The sequence below is a fragment of the Canis lupus genome, chromosome 12 (genome assembly GCF_003254725.2).
Source record: "Canis lupus dingo isolate Sandy chromosome 12, ASM325472v2, whole genome shotgun sequence".
Lineage (NCBI taxonomy): Eukaryota > Metazoa > Chordata > Mammalia > Carnivora > Canidae > Canis > Canis lupus.
In genome coordinates, this window is record NC_064254.1 from 55,880,470 (window position 1) to 55,903,955 (window position 23,486).

General features: G+C 34.3%; 1 protein-coding gene across 5 annotated transcripts in view; it reads right to left on the reverse strand.

The window, feature by feature from the left end:
* The window catches only part of MMS22L (MMS22 like, DNA repair protein), a 129,062-nt gene that overhangs the window by 75,868 nt on the left and 29,708 nt on the right, over positions 1–23,486 (reverse strand). For all 5 annotated transcript variants that reach the window (XR_007401314.1, XM_025444923.3, XM_049092387.1 and 2 more), the window contains 4 exons: positions 23,050–23,112; positions 12,722–12,841; positions 10,616–10,842; positions 8,264–8,767 (listed from right to left, as the gene is read on the reverse strand). Coding sequence is in view for 4 of the 5 variants with exons in the window: in XM_025444923.3 (XP_025300708.3) it covers positions 8,264–8,767; positions 10,616–10,842; positions 12,722–12,841; positions 23,050–23,112 (914 nt within the window). In the remaining variant the exon portion in view is untranslated. The remainder of the gene's footprint in view (positions 1–8,263; positions 8,768–10,615; positions 10,843–12,721; positions 12,842–23,049; positions 23,113–23,486) is intronic.

Consider the following 23,486-nt stretch of genomic DNA (forward strand, 5'->3'; position numbering starts at 1 on the left):
ACAATTCTGATCCACTTACTAGTAACTTCTGAAACCCTTTTCCCTTCCCCCAAATCCCTCTAAATAAATCATTTGTCTTATTTTTATTTTCCTGTACTCTGTTACTCTATGCCTACTGTGGCCAGCACTGACCATTTCGGACTTCTGAACTTGACAATTCCATTCACTACCTAGATTTTTTTTTTTTAAGATTTTATTTATTTATTCATGTGAGAGAGAAAGAGAGAGAGAGGCACAGAGACACAGGCAGAGGGAGAAGCAGGCTCCATGCAGGGAGCCGGACATGGGACTCGATCCCGATCTCCAGGATTAGGCCCTGGGCTGAAGGCGGGGCTAAACCGCTGAGCCACCAGGGCTGCCCCACTACCTAGATTTAACCCCTCTTTTATCATTGTTTATCAGCTCACTTCAGCTTATTCAGTACTGAGATTTGGCTCTACTGCCCTGGCCATGTTCTGGCCTGAACCCTCAACTGGTTCTGACAGGAAAATATAAATAAAAGTAAGAAAGATTTGGAGATTTTTTCAGAATGAGTAGTTCCATCTAAGTGAAGTAAGGGGAATCACAAGAAAAAGTGGCAAACACAGAAAAGCCACCTGTGGGAGACTTTGAAGACCATGATAAGGATTGGAAAGTTTTCCATGTTCATCCGGATGTCAGTCACTAACTGGTAAAACACAGAATGATATAGGTAGATTTGTTCTCTAAGACAAACGTAGAAGAAAATATGAGATGAGCACAACCAACATAAGGCCAAATAAACAGGACTTCATTAAAATTTTAAAAAATTATGCTGCAAAGGACAACATCAAGAATGGAAGAAAATAATTGCAAGCCATAAATCTGATGAAGGACTTGTATCTAGGGCATATAAAAAATTCTTTATAGTTCACTAACAAAAAGGCAACCCAATTTAATGGGCAGAGGATCCAAATAGACATTTCTCCAAAGAAGGCATAGTAGGCACATTATCAATAAGCACATGAAAAATACATAAGCAACATCATCAGCCACCAGAAATGCAAATCAAAACCACAGTGAGATACTACCTTACACACGCTGATCAGAAAGAGACTGAGCAACAAGTGTTGGTGCGGATGTGGAGAAATTTCAGTCCTTAAGCCCTATAGGCGGGAATATAAAATGGTACACTGGAAATAGTTCAGTATTTTCTCAAAAGGTTAAACGTAGTTATCACATCACCCAGCAATTTTACTCTTAAGTATATACCCAAGAGAAATAAAAACATGTCCACACAAAAACTTGTGCATGAGTGTTCATAGCAACATTATCCATAAAAAACAAAAAGTGGTAACAACCTAATGACCATCAACAGATGAACGGATAAATAAATGTGAATACAATGGATTATTTGGTAATAAAGCGGAATAAAGTACTGATACATGTGACAATATGGATACAATTTAAGATCATTATTCTAACTGAAAGAAATTAGTCACAAAAGATTACCCATTGGATGGTTTCATTTTTACAAAAAGTCCAGAATAAGCAAATCTATGGAGACATCCAGTAAATTAGTGGTTGCTAGGGATGGAGGTTGGGTAGGGGAAAACAGAGAGTGACTGCTAATGGGTATAGTGTTTCCTTCCGAGGTGACAAACTGTTCTGAAATTGTGGTGATGATTGCACCACTCTATGAGTATACGAAAACCATTAATTGTATGGTATATGTGAATTATCTTCATAAAGCTGCCCAATATATGAATTATGTAAGTAATATATCTCAATAAAGTTGTTTAAAACAAAAGATGGTCTGAGGAGGGAAGGCATCAGAGGCAGGGGCAGTAGGTAAACATTATTAATGGTCTAAAAATGGAAGAAATGGCAGCGAGAATAAAGAAGGAATGATAGAAAAGATATCCTTTAAAGAAAACATTAAAAAAATTCTATCAACTGGGTATATAGAAAAAGGAAAGACATACTTATATGTCACATTTCTACCTTAAAAAATCACTTTTCGGAGCATCTGGGTGGCTGAGCATCTGCCTTTGGCTCAGGTCATGATCTGGAGGTCTTGGGATTGAATCCCACGTCAGGCTTCTTGGAGAGAGCCTGCTTCTCCCTCTGCCTATGTCTCTGCCTCTCTCGGTGTGTCTCTCATGAATAAATGAAATCTTTAAAAAAAAATCACTTTTCTTTTTCTACAGCAGCTTCTTAGCATCTATCTAAGACACACAGAATCACAATTTCCAGCTCTAGAATTGTGAGGCAATGTTTTTGTTCCCTACAATGTAGGCTTTGTTTTTAAACAATCTGATTCTTTTACACATCCAAAAGCACTTACTGAATGGCTACTAATGTTAAAGGTACAATATTAGGAAACGAATTAAGAACTATCCAAGATAAGCGTACACACACACACACACACACACACACATCAATTGAGGTTGCCAGGCTTAAAGTGTAGCAGAAAGAAATGATTATGAGTTCTTTTGAAAATAACAGTAATGACAATACTGCTATTTACTGAACACTTACTAATATGCCAGGCACTGTGCCAACAACTTTATATTCGTTATTACACCCAATCCTCAAAAAAACCTAGTAAAGTATATGCTATTATCCTCATTCTACCAATAAAGCTGAGATTTGAACACGTTTTTCCTTAAAATATTTAAAAAATTATTTTGTACTTATGTAAGGAGAATTCATGTGTATATAACAGAAGTATAGCTGGAGACTAAATAATCCAAATATTAATTCATATATATGAAAAATTAAGTAGATAATCTATGTTTTAACAAAACAAAAAGTGCACAAACATCTCCAGGTTTTTTTTTTTTTAACATCACCAAGTTAATAAAGGGAGTAGTTTATATAACCGCATGGACTTATAAAATATATAATATGGAAATGCTACAGTAACCATGTTTTGCAAAATTCAAGTCTAGTAAACAGTACATAGGTCAAAAGAGTAATTCACAATATACATGTAAAATTTCAGTTGAAAGATAAATAAGATATTTAATAATGGAATGAAGTCTTTAACATTTCATATATTCTAAAAATACTAAGATTTTCACAACTTTCCCTTAGATATGCTTGCTTTCTCTGAAGCAAGCAAAACTGGTAGATGGATCACTTCTAGTGAGTAACATAACTGTTTGATTTTTCAAATAAAAACTGGAAATATAGTTTTCCCTGAAACATACTCATGTGCTCCCTCTCCCAAATTATTATAACACTGCCAAAAATTTGCATCAAATCATACATACAGGCCGTAACCCATTCATACTAATGGAACACCCAATAACAAAACAAGGAAAAGGCCTGCATGCTGTCCAAAGCATCCTTTCTATTTCTGCTGAAAAATTATGTAAAGTTTCTGGCATACAGCAGTCCCTCTTAACATTTCCTCTTGTACAACCTCCTTCCCTACCTAGAAAATCCTCAGTTCACTCACTGAAGATTTAAAAAATTTTGTGTGTAGTATAAATGATACCACACTAATAAAAGTTAAAACAACTAGAACCATTCAGCAAGAAGAATATTTGTGGTGAATAATAAACACAGTTCCGTGCATATGCATGCACACACACACCTCCATCCGAAATGTCAAAACTGAGATATAATAAATGGATGAACTTCTAGGCTCACTGGAAAAGAAGAAAAGGGAGTTAAAAATATATGTATTTTCAAAACGTATTTTGAAGCCAGGTAAAAAAAGAGTCTTAATCTTTTAGAGATATGTACTTCAGCACATAGAATATCAAAAAGAAGCCAATCGTTCCTTCTGAATTATTTCATAGTCCCAGTATTTAACATTTTAGGCAAGTTTTCAACTGCCTTTTAGACTTCTTTTGAAACTAGTCTCTTGTTTAATACAAAATAGGATGTCAGTTGATCAATATCCATTTGGCTTAAATTCATAAGTCCACAACCTCCCTTAAGTGGTAGAACAAACAGGTACAAAGCTTGAAAATTTATTGTTTCTTTTTAAACTCCAAATGATATTTGCAGATGCCAAAAGGCATTTTGAAATCACTCACCCTTACTTCAGTAAAAATGAAAAGGGGGATGGAAGGAGGGAGAATCTCATGAGGCCTTGTATGTCAAGTTTTTGCCCAGAGCTAATTTTCATAGCTGTGTTATAAAACCCTGAAAATGGAGGTTTATAATGGAAATGCTGACAGACCCTTAACTATAGCAGCATGAATGGATATAATTAAAGAAAAGCTTTTGGCTACACCTAACTCCACAAATGAAAGCTGCCATTTTTATATTAACCTCAAATAACAGCAAGTGAGAACTAGAAATGTGATTCCAAGAAGGTAATGTGAAATGTTAAAGATGACTGCTAAAGCTGTTTGACATTCCGAGTTTTAAACATGGAGGCATTTAGTTAACATAACCAAGTCAGTATTTTCATAATGCTACTTAATCAGCAATAAAGAATGCTCTGGTGAGCCATCAGCTCCAGTTAGCAGAAAGTGGCATATGAAGTTATTATTTCTTAACAGCCTAGAGGGAGCCGCTTCTCCCTTTAATCAGTAATCTTAGTTCCTTCCTACCTATAATTTCTCTGTCATAGAGTTATAAAACTATTACCCAGTTCAACATACACACTCACACATCCTACACACACATTTATGCAAGGACTGGTACCTTATTCCCACCTGAATTTGAAAACAGAAGAGATTGCTAAGGTAAAGTATTTCATTCTTTCTCTTGTCAGGGATGCAGCCAGGAATAAATATCATCAATCTATGTAACCCATCTTCCTTATCTAAACCAAAATTCAAAGAATTTAGCTTTGTTCTTAAAAGGAAAAAAAAAAAAAAAAGCCTATGTTTTAGTCTTCATCAACTATCCAAAATGCTTTTGAACTTTTTAAATAATATTAAAATACTAGTATAGCATTCCTAAGAGGCTCCTATGAAAAGATCCTCAAAGACCTCCCAGATTTTGGGTTAAGAAATTAGGAACACATCTCTATGATCGAATATCTAAAGGACCTTTTCTTGTGTTAACCTCCTCTCTGCCTCCCTTTCTTCTCTCTTTCTTTGTAAGGTAACAATCTCAAAAGATATCTGGGGTTCTTCCCCAAAAGATCCCAAACTAAAAGCCAGTCTGTCTTAAGGACAAAATAAGTTAGTAAATGAATACGAAAGAAAAAAAAATTCTTACTTTATTACTTTTATTTCTATTTCAAGTCTCTCCAACTTTCAAAATTAAGCCCCATTCTCCTATTACCATGAACATTTTAACAAATTTCTGCATTTAATTTCTTAACTGAGAATGTATAGTTTCTAAATACACTCCATGCCCTAATCTAAACATGAGATTAGGGAGAGTAAAAACAGCACATAAAATTTTTTTGGTGGGATCCCTGGGTGGCACAGCGGTTTGGCGCCTGCCTTTGGACCAGGGCGCGATCCTGGACACCCGGGATCTAATCCCACGTCGGGCTCCCGGTGCATGGAGTCTGCTTCTCCCTCTGCCTCTCTCTCTCTCTCTATGATGACTACCATAAATAAATAAATCTTTAAAAAAAAAAAAAAAATTTTTTTTGGTAAGAAAATCTGGTAATATCTATCTACATTTAAATGCATAGATACCAATTCATTTTTAGAAATTAATCTAAAGATGTATTTCCCAAGACAAAAAAAAAAGATATATTTCCCCAAGTACACAGAGAAGGCACATATGAAGATATTAAATAAAACTGTTTACAATAAGATAAAATGGTAAGCAATATAAATTCCCATTATTAGGGTACTGGTTAAATAAAGTTTGGTATAACCATATAATGAAATGCTAAATCTAGCCATTAGAAAGAATTAGATAGGTTCTCATACACTAACAAGGAAAGCTGCCTAGGAAATATTAAGTGAAAAAAAGGAAGTTGTAGAATATCATCTGTTTTGTTTTTTTCGGCCTATAAATGAGAAAAAAAATCTAGAAGATTCTATGAGAAACCACTGCATGTCTATGGACTAAAACGAAAGAATTTTTTTCTTTAAAGATTTATTTTTGGGGTGGGAGGAGAAAACATACGTGCACAGACATGTGCATGCAAGTGTGGGGGGAAAGGGAGGGGGAGAGGGAGAGAATCTCAAGCTAACTCTCTGCTGAGCACTGATCCAGACTGGGGCTTGGTACCAGGACCCATGAGATCATGACATCAGCCAAAATCATGAGCTGGACACTTACCACCTGAGCCACCAGATGCCCCTAAAGCAATGTTTTCCAACCTTAGCACCAAAGAGGTTGGACCAGATAATTCGTTCTGGCATGGGTTGTTCTGTACATTGTAAGATGCCAGTAGCACTCCCTGACCAAGTTGTCAGAATCAAAAACTTCTCCATACACTGGCAAATGTCCCCTGGGGGAGAAACTCATCCTTAGTTGAGAACCAGTGAGCTAGAGAATGAAAGAATAAAGGTCAGGAGAGGAACTTTTACTTGTCACCTTATACCTCATTTATTTTTTTAACCATGAAAATATATAACATCTGCAATTAACAACCAAAAGATTTCCCATAATTTCTCACTTGAAAATTAAAACAGTATTTGTAAGATATAAATCTGTCTTTTAAAAACAAAACAAAACCAAATCCTAGGTAAGAAGAAATAAAATCGTGAAAGTGTTTGAAAAGGAATGTCCATTTTCAATAGAGAAAGCAGAAAAATACATGGGTTCTCTCACTTAGTTTCCATGACTGCTTCTTCCAAAGATGCTCATACTGTTAGCTTCATTTTCTACTCCTTTGCCCACAAATTTTGGGAGTTGTAGCTCCTCATTACCGGCATGGTTTAGAACAGCTCCCTCCTTCCTCCTTGTTTTGTATATTCAGATAAATATAAACAAATAAAAAATGGTACTAGAATATGGAAATTTCCAATTTTGCCCAAGAAAAACACAGGGAAATACTATTAACATTTATTTAAAAATTAAACAAACAAAATGAATTTAGCAGTTGGGAAAGTATAATCTCTGCTAAGAAGCTCTACTAGATGAAAAACAAATGTGGTTCATGGAGAAGATCCAGAATTTGTAGAAGCTTCTTCTAATGAGGCTGGTTATTTATTCATTCACTTATCTATCCATCTACCCGAAAATTTGAGAGCTTTAAAATTCTTGCTTTTATAGAGCTCACACTGGGGGATAAAGGGTGATTATGTGATCAAGAATTTTGGCTGTTTATTTTTAAATTATTTTTAAGATTTTTATTTATTTATTTATTTTTTAGCTAAACCTCTAGAATTTAAACTGATGGGAGCAGGCAAACATTAAAAATAATATCTAATGAGGAGTGAAAACCTACAGATTAATCAGTATGCATGCAGAACCCAACATAAGGCAAATTAAGTAAATTAGTAATAAATAGAATAGGTAATGAATAAATTCCCCAAATTTGAAAAATTTGTCAAGCTTACTACCCTTGGATAATCAGATGCTAATTTTTGTAAAGTGGTATTAAGAAGAAGGGAGCAGTCTCTTCATTAACTTTAGACATGGTCTCAAAAAATCAAATTTCCACACATAACTTTTATACAACTGTTCTGTGATAGTGACTAACTACACTGAGTAGTAGTATCTAACTTCTTAAGAACATGTACTTAAAGATAAAACTTATTAAAAGGGGCCTTAAAAGCAATGAATATCATAACCACTATTCTTATCCATTATTATTTGGGTCTGAGTATATCGATATTTGCATAATTTAAGTGGATCTGAAAACATTAAGTCTTACATGAGTGACTGGTATTATAAATAGAACAATCTTATTTTAATCTCAGAAAAAAATGTTTCAGCTGGAAATACTGCATGCAGTTGAGGCTATAACTGCAGCAAAATAATTTAAAGAAACTTACCTTTTTATTTTTAAATGGTACAGTGTGGTCAAAATCTCCTTATGGGCACAAAATCTACATGTTTCACTAGAAGCCACCTCAGTTTTGAGCTCATGGTCTTGCTTAGAATATCTGAAACATTCCTGGATAATAATACTCTTTTAGGAGAGGTAGAAAGGGAAGGCGGGGTGAAGACCCATTGTCCTGGGACTGCACTCGAGGTGCTCTGCATTTAGTTTTATATGTTTGCATGTAAGCTTTCTTTTTAAAGAACTACTATTTGAAAGAATAGTTTGAAAACTACTGATTTATGCCATTGTAGCAGTAAAACCAACTCTTCTCTCCATTTGGATTTCATGGGTTGGCAAAATGAAAGCTTTAAAATAGAATCAACATAGGTGATGACAAAATAAGTCAATGGATTAGTATATTATTGGAAAACATACCTGATTCTGGCCAGAACAGCTTGTAGAAAGCTCAGTACTATCCTAAGTTCAGATTCTTGACAAGCTCGCAGAAGCATACTAAATCCATCATTAAGCAGTTTTTCATGCGAAGAATGTAAGCAATGGCTAGTCTCAAATATTTCTTGAACACCATCAATATAGATGGAAAGAAGTGTCCAGAGAGTCTGTCTTTGTCCCATTTCATCATTCTTAGATACCAAGAATTCCTTTGCTTTCTCTCGGAAAGCACCTGAAAATTTCTCAGCCAAAACACCAATGTCCAGATTTTTCTGGGTATACATCAAGAGGAAGGCCACTTGACCCTTCCAAATGAGGGAAGATGTTACAAAGGAAGGCTTGAGGAAATTTAGGAGGCCTAAAACATGACTTGCTACATCTTCCACTTCTGCAACAGCTGCTAACAGCAGAAAAAGACTGAAGAAGTTCTGAAGACCAACCTCTGTCAGTTCTTCCATTCTTTTTTGATGGAATTTAGAATATATTCTGTAAAACATTAAAAAAAATTACTTTTATAAAATTTTCATTCACAAATATTAATCTTTTAACATAACATTTCACTCAGGGCACCTGGCTGGCTCAGTTGGTTAGGGGTCTGCTTTTGGCTCAGGTCATGATCTCAGGATCCTGGGATTGAGTCCCATGTCAGGCTCTCTGCTCAGCAGGGCATCTGCTTTACCCTCTCCCTCTTTGTTCTCTCCTCCAAAAATAATAATAAAAAATCTTTAAAATAACATTTCACTCAATACTCATGACAATCTCATTACTTTAAATTTAGCTAATTCTTCATTATGCTGCTGCCATGTCCTTTTTTCTAATTCGAAAATAGACTCACAGAATGTCCATACCTTCAAATTTCTCAGTGATATAGCAATCACCTAGAACTGAATAAAAAGACTGAGCGGTTTTCCCCAGAGGACAGTAGAAATGTTCTTTTCATACAGTACACAGCTTATCCTGTTACTTTAGAACTCTAAATCACCTTTTAAAAATTTTATTGATAAAAAAATAAAAAAATAAAACAAAATAAATAAAAAATTTATTGACAAATAAAAAAGGAGTATATACTTCTTTAAGTACAATTTGATGTCCTTTAAAGAAATCTTAACAGGACGATTTTATACATTTTTCCTTAAACTCTTTCTTCCTCTATCCCTCACAAAGACCTGTTCTTGCTATAATCATACCTAAGACAATTCAAAGTGCTGGGAAAACTATTCTTACCTACTCTGCTTTAACAGTTAACATATTTTTCTTTCATCAATTAAGAAATAAGAATTGGAATAAATAGAATTATAACTGAATACATTCCAAGGATTTGTTTTAGATAAAGTTCTGAGTATCATGTCTTCCACAAAATGATTTAAGATTCAAAAACAAACTGGCAAACAGTACCAAAGAAAAAAAAAACTACTGTTTGAGTCACAATTTTTGGAAGTTTAACAAAGAAGCTACCATTAAAAAAAAAGTATACTCTAAAAACAGTCCTAGTGTTAACACCATAACCTTGTAAGCAGTATACAGGAAAGAAATAGGAACTTCATTTAGTCATTCTTGACAAGTCTCTGCCTAGAATATGAAGGTGTATTCTTACTCTGCTGCAAGAGCTCCCTATCACATAAGCAACTAGTATAGAGAAAGCTAGAAAAAGGGCTAATAAAAGAAGTAGAGCTAGGGAAGACAAAACTCATACCCATTTAACAAGCAGAACTCTCAAAAAGAGAGAGAGAGAAAGAGAACAAGAACAGATGAATATGACCAAAAGTTTATTTTACTATGCCAGAACTGAAAACTGGGCATACTCCTCAAATGAGAACATGAGTTATTTTGTTCTATTATCCTCTGGTTAGTGTTTATTCAAAGGAGCAGGGCTTAAAGGACTGCTAGACTCAAAGAACATCAAGTTTTGTAGGTTGACTTACCTGCCAATGTATGTTTTAGGGATGTTTTCTATTTCTATAATTTTAAATAAAATTTATGTATTGAATTATATAATAACATTACAATTAATTTTGACAAGAAAAACAACAGTTCTCTAATAGACCTGAATTTAATATATGAAATTTCAATCTTCAGGACAGATGAAATAAATAAACTAAAATCCTCCACACAAAAAAAATAAATAAATAAAATCCTCCACAATTTATAGATATTAAGTTTGTTCCCTGGCAGGATCAAAAGGCTACCTGTTTTGTTGTCCTGTATACACCAAGGAATACATTTTAAATGTATAAATCGTTAAGATTTCTAAGCACAAGTTAACTTAAAATATACAAAGTTAAGTAATGCTTCTCCAGAGTGAACGTTCATGACAAAGAAAGATATAGCACATACCTTCCTTTGATTTGTTTCCAAGGATGAGGGCCATTGTTCTTCATTGCTTTCTTAACAACTTTTGCCAAAATACAAAGGAAAATGGTGTAACTACTGCTAGATTTATACAGGTCATTATCTTGTTTATCATAACAGCAGGTCTTCACCATTTCTAGCATTGACAAGGGTGACTTAATAACGTATGTAAGACCTTTTAAAGGAAGCCAAGAGATGCTGAAAGAACTATTCTAAAAGAAAAAAGAAAGATAGAAAATAAGTATTAAGTCTGAGTAAGTAAAAATTCTTTAATCTCTTCTATTCTGTAAGTTTCTAAGCACTTATGTCATACCATTTATTTTTATATCAGGTCATTTATTGTCATAATTTTCTCCAATCGGATTTAGCTGCTTATATCTCCCTAGCATCATGTAATATATCTTCTATCTCTTATCTTTTCTATAAATTGGTAGCTCTGTCTAGAGGACTGATCAGATTCATGCAAGTGGGAGTTTTTTGATAAGAATCTTCCATTGGTGGTACTGGGCACTTCCTACTTGCAATTTAGGAAAGAGGGACAGAAGTTGTGTCATTCCTTTTGTAATGTTAAGATTGAGTGTGTTGTCAACCTGATCTGAGTGATCCCCAACAGACTTTCACTGAACAGTTTTAGCGCCCACTGATGATCACTGCCCAGATGCCTCAGGAGGTATACAAAATAGTGATTTTCTAGTTCTACCGTTACTTCTCAATTAGCTCACAAGAAATTTAGTTACTCTAAAATATAATTTATATTTTCCTTTATTTACAGTTTTCGGAATAATGTGGGTTTTTTTTTTTTTTCAGAATAGTAACTTCTAAAGGCATCATAAACTCAAGGATTTAAATGTATTGCTAAGTTTTAATTCACAGCAGTCATTATTCTTTCTTATGCTCAAATTTACCCAGCATCAGGGGAATGGGAGCTCTTTCAAGTTGGCTCCTGTAGCCTTCTGACATGACTCCACCTTACTTTGATATTATCTATTTTCAGATGTGACGAAACATTGTAGAATCATCTCATACATGCTACCTCAGAACTAGAATGGGTTATTTCTCCAATCAGCCTGAAATTATGGTTCAAAGTAAGGTATTTTTCTCATTTTTCGTAAGTTCCATTATGTATAAACCCAAACTAGTAATTTACTTGTAAATCTCCTGTTTCCATTTTCTATCTTGACTGAGGGATTCACTATTTACCTAGAAACAGTGAACATTCCAGATCTTCTCTTCTCTCCACATACAAAATGTAACTAAATCCTATAAATCTACCCTTAAAATTTTTATTTTCCAAATTTATCCTCTCCTTTCTAAACCTTGCTTTACTCACTCACTACATTAGCATATATTATTACTTTGGACTACTAATTGGCACCCAGTTCATGTATACCATTTTCAGAAAAAACTTTCTCACACACATACCTAATAGGTCATATCCTTGGTATGTCACCAGAATCAGAACTCAACCTGTACTTCATCTAGCCACTAACTATCTTCTCTACTTACTTTCCTTATCTGCTATGTCTTTCCATAGTCATCTCAGACTTATCCAAAACTATTTAACATGGTAGGAAAAGATTGTTTCTATGTGTTCACACATTTGTTCATAATGTTCCTTTTGCCTGAATGCTTTTTCCCTGTACTTGGAAAATTCCATGCATTCCTGTTAAAAAATTACAACCTCCTAAAGTCTTCCACAAGTCTATACACTGGGTCAGACACTCTGTCCTTTGGTATTCCATAGCATTGTAACTTTTCCCCTCCATAACGTATGTGTATCTGCCCACTAGCCTATAAGCAACTCAAATGCCCAGACTATGTCTTATCCAGGACAGCATTAACCATTCAGTGTGTTGCAAGCAATCAGTTATTGTTACAAAATACTTATAAATGAGGATCAAAAAAAAATCTTTCTGGTACAATTCTGGCTACTTCACTTACTCTCACTCTTAAGAGAAAAGGGACGCAAATGCTCATTCCCTTATGTCAATGTTCTATAGATAACTATTCATAATTAAACTATAAAAACATTCCTCACACATGTACAAATTCTTTAAATTCCTGGAACAAATTCATATTCTATTTCCTTACCAGGTTCTTACTATAATATTCCCATAGAATGGTGACGATTGCAATGTTTGGCTCCCAGAAATCACAAAGTGTCAAACAACAGTGAAGATGCATTCGTAATTGTTCTTCTAGAACACCACCCTAAAAAATAAACTGAAATTGTGGGAAAGTAAATGGGCTCTGGCAACATGAGTATTATTACTTGATACTGCACTAAATAATCTGCTTCTAAAAAGAATATGAAAAATTAAAAAAATAAAAAAATAAAAAAATAAAAAGAATATGAATATATATCACCAAATCATACCCTCTCATCTTCAGACCAGAAGGTCTAAATCAGCAAAAAGTATACTTCTAAAAATTTGCTTTTAAGACCATTCACAGGGACGCCTGGGTGACTCAGCGGTTGAGCATCTGCCTTTGGCTCAGGGCATGATCCTGGAGTTCCGGGGTCAAGTCCCACATCAGGCTCCCTGTATGGAGCCTGCTTCTCCCTCTGCCTATGTCTCTGCCTCTCTCTATCTCTCTGTGTCTCTCATGAATAAATAAAATCTTAAAAACAAAAAAAAAGACCATTCACATACTCAGATAATAGGAACTACATAACACCTTATGACTTTTAGCACAATTATTTAAAGGTTACAATAGTGGGAGAGGGGGCTGCCTGGCTGGTGTAATCAAAAGAGCATATAACTCTTGATCTTGGGGTCATAAGTTTGAGCCCCATGTCAGGGGTAGATATAAAAACAACAACAAAAACAGCTTAAATGGGGTAGGAAACCCAGACACTACAAAGAAACCCAAACCAGAATGGAGTAGCAAAAATAATCTAATACTTAAGGTGTATGCAAATCCAGAGGACTTGCTCATACTTAAGTACTAGGTTAATTCTTTGTAAGAATAGAAGTTGTTTTTTTGAAAACCAAAGGGCTAGCAGAGCAAATGTATTTTAACCTCTTAGGAAATGGCAACAGGAGAGAGAAGTGAAAAGAAATATAGCGACTGACCAAACATCTATGATGAAAAAATCATGCGTGTTTGTTAAAAAGTGACACGCTAATGAAACACTCAACAATTAGTTATTTAAAGCTTACTATATAAATCAGGCACTATTCTAAGGTATTGGGCACAGAGCAATGGATAAGTCAGATATAGTACAAGCATTAACAGAACAACTTTGGAGGAGAATGGGAAAAGGGGACACGATAAACAGTTTTAACTTCTATGCAAAGCAAAACAAAGCAGGATATAGCAGAGTAAGTGGTAGAGGGTGTGGATTATTATTATACCAGAAGGTATGGATGACTTTTCATATCTTCTGGTATGAATGCCACCTTTTTGAAGGTTGGCATTTGGGGTAAATGACTGAATGAAAAAGAGCCAACTATTAAAGTCCTGAAAAAAAGCACTCAAGGCAGAGAAAACACATAGAAATTAGCAGTAAGGTTGGTATTACAGGATTAAATCAGAGATATTCAGAGACCATGTTTTCCTTTGAGGCTTTGAAAGTCTTGATAAGAAGTATGGATTTTATTTTAAATATATTGGAAGCCACTAGAAGACTGCAAGCACAAGAGTCTTGTTTCAAAAACTATTGTTTTTGAACTATTGAAACTATTGTTTCAAAAATACTGCTCTTGATCATGCATGAAGAATGAATATAGTACATTAAGAATAAAAGCAGGAAGACTGGTTAGTAAATAGTGACACTTGAAATACAAACAAAACAGATTTAGTGTTCATATTACAAAGCAAACATCTTGAGAGAGTTAAAGATGTGTGGTATGTAGTAAGCTTAAATAATTATTGAATGTCTGGGGTTCAGTGATGCGTCACTTTTTAACAAATAAGCATGGTCACTCCATCATAGAAAATTAAAGTGTCTACTTTTTTTCTTCTACTTCTGTCTCCACCTGCCACCTTCAAGATTTAGAAGACAATTCTGTGAAATTACAAGACTTAGATAAGCACACAACTTTAAAGATATGTTTAGAAGCAGAGGCAATGGGATTTTTTTTGATAAGTTATATGAAGGTATGAGGGTAAGAGAGCAATTAACAATTAAGGAGAACTCCCAGGTTTTGGCTTAGGAAAATGAGTTGATAGTACCATATCTTGAGATGGGGAATACTAGGGGAGTAACAGATGGGAGAGTACATAAGGGCAACCAAGTGGAGATATATGCAAATAATGTGATATATAGGCCTAGGGCTCAAGGGAAAAACCAGAGCTGTTGATAGTAATTCAGATGTTACTTTCATATTGATGGTTTTTACAGCTTAGAGGCTAGATAAGATCAACCAAGTTAAAGCGAATACATGGAAATGAGAAAAGGATCCAGAACTATGAGCCTTTTCCTATTTCAACATTTAGGTATCAAAAGAAAAGGAGTTAGTGGTCAATGGAGTAGGAGGGAAACCAGACATCATGGAAATCACAAGAAATATTTTAGAAAAGGAAAGTAGTCAACAGGGTTGAATGCTACTGAGAGGTTAAAGTGAGAATGGAGAATCTTTGGATTTGACAATATGGAAGTTACTGATAGCCTTGACAAGAGTAATTTCAGGGATGGCACAGACTGAAGCTTAACTACTGGCAGGCTGAGGGTATAACAGGAGGTGAGGAAACAGAGATATTTAAGGTAAGATACATAAATTCCCTGAATAGTTAAGAAGAGACAAATCCAGTGCACAGGGAAAGGATAGCTTTTGACAGAAATAAGTAACACTTCCAATATGACAGAAAAGCAAACTGAGAGGCTGAGTACAAAGCAGACATGTTGGGAGATTTGAAGGTACAAAAAGGTGTTCTCAAATGACTGTTTCAATTTTCTCAGTGATTTAAGAGGTAGGATGCTTGGCTAAGGTAACTGAGGCAAAGCATGTATTGAATTGTGTGTTAAAAAAAAATTCTGAAAGAAGTCATTTCGGAGAGTCGAAAAGCAAAGACTCTAGAGCTGTCACTTAAGATCTATGATCAAGAATTTAAAAATCAGAGCAGTTCATAAGTATTATCATTTGACTTTATCCAGCAATATTTAGCTGGGGGGTGAGGTTGGCAGAGGAAAGGAAGACTAAATTTTGCCATGTATAAATAGATGAGGGCTATGGAATTAAAGGTGTCTGTGATGGAATGACTATAATAAAGGGGTACATAATCTAAATTGCTTAAGGAAGTAAGTTTGGACTTTGAAGAAGACAGGAAACGGAAAAGATGGATAGTGATGAACAGAATGAAAATGAAAAGAAAAATGAAAAATGTAAAGCATAATCATGGAGGGTGGGTGAGATAAGTGAGAGAAAATCTAATTAGATGTGAGGATATTAAGAATCTTAGAGGACAGGGAGATTACATACAAAAATGTTGGGGTCACTAATAAGAGTAATTCTTTGTTAGAGAGGGACTCAAACATGAATAGATTTTTTTTGATAAGGCATTACCTCTAATTATTCCCCCCTTCCAACTCATTTAATTATTAATCCTTTAAAATACACCTAGGCTTCAAGTCCTCAAGGAAACTTAGTAACTTCCACGCTAACAGTGACCCTTCTTTATGCTCCACAGCATCCTACACACACCTATATCACAGCACTTACCTTGTTAAATTTAATGTTTATCTGCTTTCAAGAGTCTATGAGCTCTCTGAGAATTAGGATAATTTCCCCAGGGTCTAGCACACTGCCTGGTTCACTAACGAAACTCCATAAATATTTCATGAATTAAACTGAGCTCTAAGTACTGAGGCCTCTTTTCACCAAGTACCTGTATGGCTCAAGGAAAGATACTTAGCTTCTCTAATAGACAAACTCATTTGACGAAGAAGTTTCTGCCCATCACTAACATTCTCTGATTTTATTATGAAAATATTAAACAAGACCTAGGCTCATTCCTGTGGCACACTACTCATATAAATTAAAGCACACTAATTTTATTATACTTCAAGGTTAAAAAGGCCCTATTTTAAAAGTGGGTTCATTTTAAAGTTTGTTTTGTTTTACTGGGTATCTTAAACTCATTTTACATGTTATGTAAAATCCACAAAAAGATATAAAACATAAAATATATGAAGTTTGGGAAAAACAAAAGATTGAATACCAACTATCCGTGTGACATTTTACATATGTTAATTCAAGTATGTCTCATACCATCTCAGTTTCATTATCTTCATTTCACAAAAAGAAGGCTGGGGTTCAGAAGTTACATAGAGCTTACCCAAGTCCACTTCGGAAAGAGCTAGGATTCATGACTCCAAGGCCTATAATGGATACCATTCTATGCTCCTTTCCAAAACCAGAAGGGAAATGAAATGAACATTTAATTTAATGCACACCAGATTTGATCAAGACTGCTCTTAGTGACCACTAAGATCTGAATCAAAGTTTGCGAGTCCAGAGCCATGTTCTTTCCACTGTGTCCAATTAGGAAGAAATTAAATATTATATCCCAGGGGATTTTTTATTTTCCTAAAGGACAGGAGATAAATTTTCCTTCTTTTTCCTGCTAGTGGATACAGATTACAATGAAAAGCAATGGCTTAGAAAATACCATTTTCTTCACAGTTCTGGCAGGATAGGTAATTAGTTGAGTATGACTTAAAAAGTAAGTCTGTTTAGTGTGTTAATTACAGACAGTATTTGTTATAAAATACATTTTCATGTTCTGTATATTCAATTATTGCTTTGTTTTGAACATTTTCCCTTAGTTTTTTTCTAGGAATTTCTTTTCAAAAATATGTGGGTACATATCAACTGAATTAAGGAGAGAAAGAAGGGGGCACTTGATGGGATAAGCACTGGGTGTTATGCTATGCTGGCAAATCGAACTCCAATAAAAACATATAAAAATAAACAAAAAAAAAGGAGAGAAAGCATTTGGTCATCTTCAAGTCCAGATAATCTGAGATATGAATACAAAATAGGAGTAGAGAAGAAAATAGACACTTCAGCTCCAATTTGACAAAACAGACTTGAAATACAGTGAGCAGGAGTACTGGAGAATGCTTGACGACACATTTCCTACTTTATATTTTCCTGAGACGTACTTATTAGAGGAAAAAAGAACACAAAAATATAAAGAAATTAAGATGCTCTCCACAAGTATCACCAAAATAGGCCTAAAAACCAATGTGGATTATTAATTAAACACACAGCATCAAAGAAATCTATTTAAAATAGAAATAATGGGAAAAAAAATAGTCTTACTAAGAATCCTCCAAGTCTATCTGGGTGGCTCAGTGTCAGTTAAGTGTCTGACTCTTGATTTTGGCTCACATCACGATCTCAGGGTTATGGGATCAAGCCCTGTGTCCGGGTCCAAGCTGGGCATGGAGCCTGCTAAAGATTCTCTCTCTCCCTCTGTCCCTTCCCATTCCCCCACCTCCAAAATCCTACCAAGTCAAATGCTTTGAGAGAGCACATTGTAAATAAAACATGTAGAAGACTCAAATCTCAGCTTTGCCACTTCTCAGTTATCTATATGAGCCTGGACAAGCTTCTTAACCCTGCCAGATTCTCATTACTTAATGTGTAAAATGGAACTTCCCAAGATTATCATAAATATTAAGTAGAAGATTGTGAATTAAATGCTAAGTACAGTGCTTGCAGAGGGATAGCTCTCACTTTGTTGTCTGCAAGAGAGATGTATTTTTTTTTAGGCCAAATGTTGACTCTTTTGATGATCAAATAATAAATGCAACAGGTTCTCATAGTGTACCTTAAGCTAATATACATTTCAATTTTTTGAGTGTTAAGGTCAAACTTTACTTAAATCAAGAGGTTTGAATGACTACATCTAAATCCATGCCCTCTGATTAAAGATTTTTTAATAAACCAGAGGGCCTGTGGGCATCTTTTCTACACAGACTTAAACCTGCCTTCCTCAATCCCAAAGGCTATGCTCCTCAGCTTCTGCATTTTTCACAAGACCCTGTGGACCCTCTGTGTGTCTCATCTCAGCTGTGCAAGTATGCATAAACTAATGAGAAAGCTACTCCAGAATATTCCATAGTGCGTTCCTGATCTGCGCTTCAGTGCTCTAAAGAAGGCCTTTCTATCTGTATTCTGAAAGATCAAATTTTGGCATGTTAAATTCAGGTTAAATTCCATACACAAAATTCTTTTATTAAACTAAAAATGAAAACATTTTTACTCTTTTATGGCCAACATACACATGAAAGGATGCTCCGTATCACTAGATCATCTGGGAAATGCAAATCGAAACCATGAGAGACCACCTCACACCTGTCACAAGGGTGAAAATCAAAAACACAAGAAATAAGTGCTGACAAGGATGTGGAGAAAAAGGAATCTTATTTGCACTGTTGGTGGGAATGCAAACTGGTGCAGTCACTCTGGAAAACAGTATAAAGGTTCTATAAAAATTTAAAACAGAATTACCATTTGACCTAGTAATTGTACTACTGGGTATTTACGCAAAGAATATGAAAATATGAATTTGAAAGGATATATTCGCCCCTATGCTCACAGCAGCATTAATTACAGTAGCCAAACTATGGTAGCAACCCAAGTGTTCATCAATAGATAAATGGATAAAGAAGAGTAGGATAAATATACAACGGAATATTATTCAGCCATAAAAAAGAATGAAATCTTGTCATTTGCAGAAACATGGATGGAGTTAGAGTACAACGCTAAGCAAAATAAGTCCATCAGAGAAAGACAAATACTAAATGACTTCACTCATATGAAATTTAAGAAACAAAACAGAGGGGGAAAAAAAAGACAAAAACCAAAAAACAGACTTATAACTATAGAGAACAGATAGTACCAGAAGGTAGGTAGACAGGAGTGGGGTGGGGGGATGGGGAGGATGGTGGAGTAAGTGAAGGGGATCAAGAGTACACTTATCATTATGAGTACTAAGTAATATATGAAATTGCTGAATCACTATATTGTATACCTGAAACTAATGTAATACTATTTTAACTATATTGGAATTAACAAAAATTACTTTTAGCTTATTCTATAAAAATGACAATATAACAATTGGGGATTTATTTCTTTATGCATAACTAGCTTACCTAAAAGAAATCATCACAAGAATAAAATTTATTTGCAAGCTAAATAATGACTATTAGTTGGCCTGATTGGATTTATTTTTTTAGGATTGGATAAAGTAAGTTGAACTTTACTTCTGTCCAAGATCAAGATCCTTCTGTCCAAGAAACACAATTATTTTGAATTAGTAATTAGAAGATTACTGTCCCAGGGGTGCCTGGGTGGTTCAGTCAGTTGAACGTCTGACTTGGTTTTGGCTCAGGTCATGATCTTAGGGTTGTGAGATCACCTTGCATTGGGTGCCCTGCTCAGCAGGCAGTCTGCTTGAGATTCTCTCTCTCTCTCCCCCTTTACCCTTCCTTCTGTTCTCTCTCTCTCAAATAAATAAATAGTCTTAAAAAAAAAAAAGACTATTGTCCCAAATCATTCAAATCTAATCACTTCTGAGTTGTTTGCAGCCTTGGACTCTTCAGATTCCTTGGCAAATGAAAATTAATTTTTAAAGAATATTACATTTATTTAGGATTTCTTTTTTTATGCTTCCATAACCTTTAGTAGAAAATTGTGATGTCAGAAAATGAAGCTTTATTTTTTTACTTTTTTTTTTTTAAAGATTTTATTTATTCATGAGAGACACAGGGAGGGAGAGAAAGAGAGAGAGAGAGAGAGAGGCAGAGATACAGGCAGAGGGAGACGCAGGCTCCATGCAGGGAGCCCGACTTGGGACTCAATCCCGGGTCTCCAGGATCACACCCTGGGCTGAAAGCAGCGCTAAACCTCTGTGCCACCCAGGCTGCCCAGAAAATGAGGCTTTAAAACACACATAGTATAAATTTAAAAATCTCTGTTTTCATATGAAAATAATAATGCTGTTTTAAAGGTAGAAGAAATGTTTACTATCAGCATCCATAAATATTAACTAGTATTGTCTCTAAAAAACTGTTAAATACTTAACTATTCAATCATATCTATAGAAGCAAAATTAAACAGCACACGTTCTCTTTACTAACAAAATTCAATGTTTCTAAAAAAAATCTTTTCTGGCTAGAAAAAGATTTGGAACATTATTTGCTTAATTAAAACTACAGCGGCATGCCTACCAATTTTATGTGACGACTGTTCTATATGTGGAATGTATGTTTTTTTAAATATTGCAAACGGACTCTTTCACTGTTGGAGATAAAGGCAAAGCACATGAGCATGGTCAGATTTTAATTTACCTCAATGGGGGAAAACAGATATAATCAAACTGATAGCTCTATCCAAACATATTATTTAGTCTTTATGACCACCTACCGTACCCACAAAATTGATTTCAAGAACTCCAGCAAGTTGTACTATAACACTTATAAAATCTAATTTGATATAATCAAGGCATGACAAAATTGAAAGATCACTAGAGAAAATGGACTTCTCCTTTCTAAATATTTTAATGACTTCTCTCACAGGAAAAACTACTTTGACTTTATGTTATATCTAAATTCTGATAAAGTTTCTTGGATTAGCTATACTATCTCTACTTCTAGGATGACTGGCTTCTCACAGTCTGCTTAGTACTTTCCTGATGTTAGCACTGAAAGTCCCACATTTTGGGAAACAAGCCAAGCAAATTCTGATGGTCACACTACCTACTTCCAAGAATTACTTACTTATCTTCAAAACAGCTTTAGCTAAAATCATTAAAATACTAGTTATGTTGTAAAAATATATTATGCAGTATCAGAATAAATTTTATCACATTATAAGACATTCCAAAGTTTTTTTTTTCAATTAAATGAGTTTCCTTCATTTAGAATAAAAATTATAGTGAGTCATAAATCCAAAGAAAAAAAGAATTTTCAAGCAACTAAAGGGGTTTAAAGAAGGTTTTCAATCTCTTAGTCAAAAAGCAAATTTTTCTATGGAAGAGAGATGATAAATTCTTTCTCCTGTTTGTCCCAGACCATTATGAGTATATCGGTATTTATCCATATGAACCTTTAGAGCCTCCTAAGAAATATCCTTTAATGTAAAACCTACCTGAACAAAACCATAAATTCGTACATTGCTAAAGCTGAAAGGAAGTTTAACTAAGAGGTTTTTAAGCTATGTTAAGGCATTAAGATTAGATTAATAGCTAATATAAAGAACAATGAACCACTTTTTAGTGATTTCCTACATTCCTGAAATAAAAAAAAATATACGGAAGAAACTTTCTGAATTACTAAATCAATGTTTTCAAAAAGGAATAAAGGAGAAAGCCAATTAAAATCATACAGAAAAAATAAAAATGAAAACTTTTATAATAGTTGAGATAATAGTTCTTTTGTTATTCATACAATTTCTGTATGCAAAAGTCCTTGGAATTCCAACTTATAATCTTTACTCAATTAGAAGATTCATATTATAAACTAAATGTACTTATTATATGTTTCACCTTAAAAAAATAAGAGATAATATAGTTAACAGGTAAAATAAAATTTCACACAAATAAAATCACGTAAACTTAATTTTTCTATTTTTAAAGATATGGCTACAAAATAAATGTGTATGTATGTATATACGATATATATCAATCTTATACTATCATATTTCTTGTTTATTCCTCTTCAAGGTTTTAACAATCTTTATTTCTTAACAGAAAAATAAGCTACCTCCCAAATTTAAAAATATTCTTTACTAAAATTTCCTCTTAAATTCTTACATAAGTAATTTTTATTACAAAACTTTACAGAACTACAATATGGTATGTTTAAAGATGTGATAAATAGCACATTTAAAACTATTTTAAAAGGAGGTCAAATCTGACCTCTGGGCCATGAAGCACTACATTAACAGCTCTGCAGAAAGAAAAATGATAACGTATGAAATGAGGGCTCAGAAACTAGGACCTTATCTGTTAGAGTATGATTTGAGCCTGTAAGACAAATTGCTCAGCAAGGCAAGTCACCTTCCTGCTGTGATGAGGATATAACTGAATTTCCAATGCCACTATCTCCTTCATCATGTCTCCTAGACTTGATACCATACAGTCAAGGAATGGCTTATAGTTTTGAAACATCTACTGCTTACTCTGAATACATTTTGTCAAAGTCACCAAGTAGGATAATTTTATTTGTCCTTCAAGTAGCAACTCAAGTGTTTAAAATAAAAATCCTCAAAGGATAGTCACTCATAGGAACCATCTTATGCTGACCTTTCTTTAACAAAGAATAATGATTCTACCTCAGGTTTTTAATAAGTAAACGAAGTTTGTTATTCAAATCATTTTAAGAGTTTGCTTGGTTCCTATAAATAAATCTGTAATGTTAAAATTTAACAAAGCCCACAAATTATATCACCTTGTAAGCATACCTGAACATTGATGGACTTTTTGAGTAGTTCTTCTACAAAACTCCAATTTGATTCCATTTGTCTCTAGAAAGGGAGAATATTGCACCAAAATTATTGCTCTCAATTATGCATTCAAATTATAGTACAGGCTAGCTGTGAAGTACAAACATCTCCATCATCAGATACCATTACAATTTCGTGAATGTCTAAAATTACTAGGACAGACAAAGAGTTATATGACAGACCTGGTAGAAAAAAACCTTATAACTATTCCAATCCAATATAATCCTTACCAGGAGTTATTTTATTAAACAATGGGGCTTCTATAAAGTTATCGATGTTTGTTTGTTTGTTTATTTATTTATTTATGCACGAGAGCGAGCATGAGTGAAGGGGAGGGGCAAAGACAGAGAAGCAGGCTTCCCCCATGAGCAGGAAGCCAGATGCAGGGCTCAATC